Raw genomic sequence first — 7,669 nt, 5'->3', positions numbered from 1 at the left:
CAATTCCACCCTCTGCAAGTTCCTTGATGATTGATTTTGCATTATCTTCACCATGAATATTGTATTAGCTGCTTATGCCATTGGTTTCAAACATAAAGCTAAACGGTAAGGGATGAATTTCTTGGGAGCATCAGCTTTCTGTTTCTGAAAGATAGAATTACACAGTTAAAATAAAACTAATTATTTATACAGTAAAATTATTTTAAACACTTTCTCATCTAATTTAAAAACTATTTTGCGTAAATAATGTTTATTTTGAAAATATCGATTTCTGTTGGTACTCATATGCTTGACCTCCTGAGTTCTTCTATAAACACTTCGATAGTAATAAGCGTTGCTTATGTTCACAAACTGAAACCGAACACTTGATTCTGAATGTAGCATTAAAAATTAAATACAGTGAATTAACATTTAAATACAAGGGGACCCCATAATAAGTTTCACAGATCTGTTCTGACTCTTTAGAAAATAACATTTTGTATCATACAAGGTGACAAAACATATTTGATGACACATCCTGTCCTTCCCTTTGGTTTGGAAGCCTTCAATGTAAATTTCATTTCGACTGGTGTTGATTCACCCTTTTGAGTTAACTTGCCTGGCATTTGCACATAATCTCATTTGCAGAAAAATTATAGAGGGAAAAGAGGAAGTAGAATATTAAACAAAAACAGCCACAAACACATTCATGCCTTTCCAGGAAGTGATCAAATATAGGGCTTGATTTTTTTTTTTGTTTTTTTTTTTGTTTTTTTGTGTGTTTTTTTGTTTTTTGTTTCTTTTGTTTTGTTGTGTGTGTGTTTTATATATATATATATATTTATATAAGGGTACATCAACTCATTTAAAAACAGAAACAACACTCTCTCCCCCATTTTCATGCCCTTGATCTTCTCTTCTGAGCGCTCTGTGGTGGTCACTGTCAAGTGACTAGCACACTTCTGGGTCTGGAGTGTATTCTGACGAGCAGTGAATTAAACGTTAAGACAGTTAGACCCACCCCCACCCCTCCTCAGAGTTTACACATCATGCCGCCATTAGAAGGGTAGAGGTGGGGAATGAGGTGGGACAAGGAAGAGATTCAGGGCTCTGATCGGCGGGGCCCTCCTGTGAATGAGTGTTCTTCTTATCTTTTTTTTTTTTTTTTTTCCCCAAATGGCAAGGCCCGCATTCGTTGCACGGCTCTCCGGAGGCCCACACGGCCCTGCTGATCCCAGGCAGAACCCAAGAGAGGATCCGGTGCTCCTTGTCCCATCGGATAGATTTGTCCAAGCACCCCAAGGAAATGTTAAAAGCAAAAGAAAAGCAAGGAAAGAAAATAAAACCCATTCTAAAACTAAACTAATGAAGCAAAAAAGGGTTTTCTATCTATACATAAGTCTCTTCTTTAAAAAAATGTAAATTTACAAATTCCAATGACATATAAAACAAAGTCAAAAAATGTAATGATAAGAGACATGGTAAAACAGGAAGACACTGATGCTACAAAGAAATTGCCAAAAACATATGTACAAGACCCTGTTTTTCCTCGTGTTCTAGAGATTGTAATGCATGTTTTTAACAGCAGCAGTCGAGGATTTAGTTCCAGGCACTGGACTGCAGACTCCACTCAAGCTCCCAGGGACGGGGTGTCCCTTGCTTTTCTGTCACCAAATCACACTGGATATACTGGTCTCCCTTGGCAACAGCGGCAGGATGGCACTGTTTGTGTGGGCCTCATCTGGATTCTGCTCTCTGCTCGATTTTGTCTGTGGCCGCTGCCCGTTGATGAGTGTCATAGGGATGTTACAATAGGTATGCTGATTTCCTATGGAGGTAAGAGGCAGGGTGCCGGTAGGAGGTACGTCATACTCGTAGCTTCGGTAGTAGTGTTTCTGACGCATTTGTGAATGGTACGTGTTGTGAAAGGTGGAACGGAGATCTGGATGGGCAGTGGCTAGAGCTGTGGAGGTGGCCGCGGCCATGGAAATGGCCGAGACAGTCTGCAGCTCCCCAAAAGGCCCCTGCTCGCTAACATCTAAAGCCTGCTCGTGTGTAATGGGTTCTATCCTCTTAAAAGGCATTTCGTATTGTAAACGTTTCCAGAACTTAGAGTTCAACTTGTTGCATTTTGGTCCGTGCCATTTAATAACCGTCAAGAGCTTGATGGTGTGCTTGAGGGCTTCCACCTCCTGGTAGTTCATAATCCCTCGTAGTTCACTGCATTCGATGAGTATCACTTTGATTTCTCCAGTTACCAGCATGTTTCGAAGTCTGGTCTCCAGCTCAAAGATGCTCCAGCCCCTTCTGACTACGTAGTTTGGGGTCATGACAATAATCAGCCTCTTGCTTTGATCTACACACCTCGCCACGTCTTCAATGTAGGCTATAAAAGAGAGAAGAGTTTATCGGAATGAGTGCATCAAACACCTGGCCCCAAAGGCCCCAGTAGCTTCTCTCTCACACATTAAATGAGAATTGTTGCTCGGTGGGTAATACCTTGAGAAGATGACAATGGCCAATGACCACGCTGAATAGAGTGCGGGCTTTGCTTTTTCTCAATGTTGGAAATATTTTTCCTAGTTACAAATCTCCCATTTGTGTCTTTAAATGTCAAGGCTCATAAAATGAGATGCTTTACAGAACAATGAAAGTGGCTCCTCAGGGGTGTCAAAAATTAAGTTTCATATGAATACATAATGACATTTCTTTCTTGAGACACTGATAGACACAGTTTTTGATGTAGAGAACCAAAAGTTAAAATTCTGCCTAAAAAATGATGATACACAGACAGACCAAGAATATGCACACTCTCAACTGAAAACATTAACTTACTTCCAGTTGGGATTAAATCTCTGTCTGGTATAAACAACTTATATCCGTAATGCTTTTCAAGCATGTCAGGTAGGATTTCAAGAGCAAAGCGTTCTTCTTCTCCAGTCTCTTGATTCCACTGGTCAGGATCCACTTTGGTGTATGATAAATAGGCATCATAATCTTTATTGTCTGTCAAAAACATTACAGAGTAAAGTTGAAGGCACTACATTCCACAGAAAACAACAGGACATGAAAACATTCAAGTCTTTTCAAAAACATCTCTAAATGTTCTGCTTCGGGGAGACCAAAGACGGAAGTCTATTCGTTTCCAATAAGAAGTCAATAACGCCAAATATTCTGGAACTAATTTGGAGGTTACAAACTCACATTTTTATTTTTGTTGTTGTTGTGAGGACAGTAGTAAAAACAAAATCAACAACAAGAGCAAGGAAATGTTAACTTCGAACATTTTTGATGCATGGATGATGGAGCATCTTGACTGCTTATAAAAGGCACATAACTGAGTACTATGCTCTTACTCTAAATAATTGTACATTCAACTAATCCTGCCTTTGGTCATTTTACTCTGTTGAAAAAAAAGAAAACGGCACCTGGCTTGACCACAGAGGAATGATATTTTGATGGTGGGTACTGTGCTGATTTTCTGTTGGGGAGAAAATAAAAGCTTGGAATTATTAATTTTCTACTGGGAGCCAGTTCTGGGACTTGGGGAATGAGAATGTTATACTGAATTATTTTAGAAAGCCATATTGTTTTGCTGATCTCTGTTTATCTCACACGTAAAATATTGCCAGATATTTTTTATTATTTGACCGTAAGAATAAAAAATAATTACAATATAAGTGAATGAAACTTAGTTCTCAAATCTGTTTCTTTCCTCATTCTTTCCCTTTTTTACATGGAAACTCTTTAAATATCTGATGACTGCTATCATGCATTATCTTTATCTTAATTGCTTAACATTAAACATCCCAAATTTCATATTGGTTGTTTCTAATTAAAATAAGTCATTTCTCTTCTGGACAGTCTTTCATTCATCAGTTGCCTTTTCAGAACGTGATTATCCGGATTCATAATTCACCTCAATTCTAAATACTATCAGTATGTTGAGCTTACCAAATACCAATATCCTTAGGTCTCTTTTGTACTTCCCTGATGATTGTCAGCGTATTACTCAGTTATCAGATCAAGTTGGATCGAAACATTCCTAAATTTCAGAACAAAATGAGCTTTGCATTTGGCACAGAACATTTAAAACGTTGGGGCTATAAAACATCAAAGATAGATGGACGTCCTTGACCGTTGCTCTGGGTGGCTTTGAGACACTCCTTTTGACTTTGGTGACACTATAGCTCACTTTCAGAGATTCATATGGGTGTGTTCATTTCAGTAGTCTGACAGTCCTGAGCCAGCTAGAAGTCATTCTATAAGTAAAAGTTGATAGGGCAAACTCAGAAAACTGTTAACTGTATCTGAAGTTAAAACAGGTATGTAAGAAACTAACAACTCCACTATGGGATACCTGAATGAAAATCTTTAGATATAGAAGACTTAAAAAAAAATAATAAAGCAGGTTTCAGGTTGGAAAAAAGTCTAGAAAATAGCAATCATCCAAACATGCCATATTTTGATACTTGGTATTTTCTTTATTCTTCAACCAGGAAATAGCTCTACATATTATAAATAAAATTCCATTTTCACCAAAAATAATAATTATATTTGCTATAGCATGTCGATGTAAACAGTTTAGTTGAATAAGAAATCATAGAAAATAGCACATAGTAAAGCTAGTATGTAATACCAGTTAATATTTAATTAAAATGTCCACGCATTAGATATTCACAAGCCATATCTATGAGACATAATATTAATCGGTAGCTTCCAATCTAGTAGGCGATGTAGACAGCTCAATGGTTTATTTCTAGGGGACAAACATGTTGCTAAGAGTAGTAAAGGGGTCATGGCCCAAAGGGAGTGTTCCTTAAACCAGACTGTGGATGGTAGAATGATTTCATGCATATACTATTTTTTTCTTAGAAGTTGTTCTCTTCCAGTTTGCTACAAGGCACTATAACATGTTGAAGTTTGCCCACTTCTGGGGAGCCTAATGACTAGATCCTCATTCCTAGCCCTTTACCTTCTTTAAGCTTAAAAATACTTGAAAATCAGGGGCACCTGGGGAGCTCAATATGATAACTGACCAACTCTTGATTTTGGCTCAGGTCACGATCTCATGGTGGTCAGATCAAGCTCTGGCTTGGGCTCAGCACTGCCCGCGGAGCCTGCCTAAGATTGTCTCCCTCTCCTTCTGCCCCTCCCTTGCTTGCTTGAGTGCGGCACATGTTCTCTCTCTCAAACTGAGGGTTGCTGGAGGCGTGTTGGGTGAGGAGATGGGCTAAATGGATGATGGGCATTAAGGAGGGCACTTGTTGGGATGAGCACTGGGTGTCATATATAAGTGATGCGTCACTAAATTCTACCCTTTAAAAAAATTTTTTTTAAGTTTATTTATTTTGAGGGAGAGAGGGTGCAAGCAGCGTACTGGCAGAGAGATATGGGAGAGAGAGAGTCCCAGGCAGGCTCCACACTGCGAGCGCAGAGCCTGATGTGGAGCTCGAACCCATGAACTGTGAGCTCATGACCTGAGCTGAAACCAAGAGGCAGACACTTAACCCACTGAGCCACTCAGGTGCCCCTGAATCACTAAATTCTACTCTCGAAATCATTATCACACTATATGTCAACTAACTGGGATTTATTATTTTTAACATTTTTTTATTTTTTGGAGGGCGCCTGGGTGGCTCAGTTAGTTGAGTGTCTGACTTCAGCTCAGGTCATGATCTCACAGTGAGTTCGAGCACCCCGCCTGTGCTGACAGCTCAGAGCCTGGAGCCTGCTTTGGATTCTGTCACCCTCTCTCTCTGCCCCTTCCCGGCTCACACTCTGTTCTCTCTGTCTCTCAAAAATGAATAAATGTTAGAATTTTTTTAAAAGAATATATTTTTTATTTTTTAATGTTTATTTATTTTTAATGTTCATTTATTTTTGAGAGAGAGAGAGAGAGAGAGTAGAGTGGGGGAGGGGTGGAGAGAGGGGGAGACAAAGAATCTGAGGCAGGCTCCAGGCTTTGAGCTGTCATCACAGAGCCCGATGCAGAGCTTGAACTCACAAACCGCGAGATCATGACCTGAGCCGAAGTCGGACGCTTAACCAACTGAGCCACCCAGGTGCCCCAACTAACTTGGATTTAAATAAACTTAAAAAGTAAAAAAAAAAAAAAAAAAAACAATTGAAAATCATATCAATATGAACACCAATAAGGACAGAGCACTCAGAAGAGATGAAAACAACTGGTCCAATGATACTGGTAAGTTCCAGCTTGATATCACTGTTGCTTACACGATACTGTTTCTCTGCCTCTTCCACGGACATTGCTCTTACACGTCATAAATGCTGTTGTTCCTCAAGATGTTTTCTGTGACCTGCTTCATTTGTCTCTCAGCCTACTTTCCCCTAAAAATCTCCTTTCCTGGAGCTGCTGGGTGGCTCAGTCAGTTAAGCATCTGAGTTTGGCTCAGGTCATGATCTCATGGTTCGTGAGTTCGAGCCCGGAGTGGGGCTCTGTGCTGACAGCTCAGAGGGGATTCTGTATCTCCCTCTCCCTCTGCCTCTCTCCCCTGCTCACGCTCTGTCTTTCTCTCAAAAATAAATAAATATGAAAAAGAAATTTTAAATCTCTTTTCCTCCTTTGACATCAATAATCACATCTATAGATAATTCCCTAATTTAGATGTACAGACCTGTTTTCGTTCTCAAGAACTAGCTACTATACCCCACTTTCACCTGTAACCTGGACCCCTTAATCCGGATGCTGACAACATAACATGCTTCTGATCTCATGCTCTGTTCTTCACCTTTTATTTCACTGTAAGGTTAATAACATTACCATCTTACTTCTTTATTCTCCAAATGTCAGATGTATGTTCCACTTATCCTTTCTAATTACTGATCATATCATAGGCATTCATTGTTAAAAGTCCTTTGGATTCTGTTTCCAACCCAGGTTGGGTCCTACTCATTTCTTAGCTGTTATAATTCTATTTTAGTAGGTCTTCCTTCTGTTTCTTTCTCCTTCTGGCCCATTCCACATACAGTTGTAAAATTTATCTTTCCAAATATCACCACTGATTATGTTTATAGTATCTTGGAAAATATTTATGGCTTCTCATTGCCAAAAACCAGCAGCTAGATCTGGAGTGAATTTCTTTTGAATTTGAGTCTGACATCTTTGACTTGGAGGTGATCTCTTTTCTCACGTATGATATTATTGTGCTCCCATCTTTTCTTTTTTCTTTGACTACAATATCCTTGACTGACACGTGTCATTAGGGCTTAGTAGATGCTCAAACCGAGCGTGTTAATTAAATAAACGAATAATCTTTCATTTGGGTATCACATGACTTCTATCTTAATAGCCAGTGTGGGGATTTTCTCAAGACCTGGACTATTTCCTAGGAGAGGTGGCTTTGGAGATATACACCCCATGCTGCCTGGACTCCTCAAGGAATTACTAGAAGCTGTGGGGTCAGCATTTAGCAAGGTTCCTTTGGAATAGTCTTAAACTGTAGTTGCTCACTGTGACTCCACAGAAGACTTTTAGAGTCCTTGTAAACTCCTCTGAAAAAGTGTTTTTCAGACTTGAGTATGAATGACTACAATTTGGAGGGCTTGGTAAATATGGGTTGCTGGGCCCTACCTTCAGAGTGTTCCATTCAATATTTCTAGAATAACTCCTGAGAATTTGCATTTATAGCAAGCTCTCAGGTGATGCTGCTGCTGGTCCAGGGACCAC

The 7,669-nt window shown here is 39.5% G+C and overlaps 1 protein-coding gene across 1 annotated transcript in view; it reads right to left on the bottom strand.

Annotated features, from left to right (window-relative positions):
* Positions 1-1,646: 1,646 nt before the first annotated feature.
* IL1RAPL1 (interleukin 1 receptor accessory protein like 1) overlaps positions 1,647-7,669 on the bottom strand; it is a 678,538-nt gene continuing 672,515 nt past the window's right edge. The window contains exons 10-11 of the mRNA XM_047843240.1: positions 2,815-2,985; positions 1,647-2,365 (exon numbers count right to left, since the gene is read on the bottom strand). Coding sequence (XP_047699196.1) covers positions 1,647-2,365; positions 2,815-2,985 — 890 coding nt within the window. The remainder of the gene's footprint in view (positions 2,366-2,814; positions 2,986-7,669) is intronic.

Source organism: Prionailurus viverrinus, chromosome X, assembly GCF_022837055.1.
Source record: "Prionailurus viverrinus isolate Anna chromosome X, UM_Priviv_1.0, whole genome shotgun sequence".
Lineage (NCBI taxonomy): Eukaryota > Metazoa > Chordata > Mammalia > Carnivora > Felidae > Prionailurus > Prionailurus viverrinus.
This window is presented reverse-complemented; position numbering and strand designations above follow the sequence as displayed.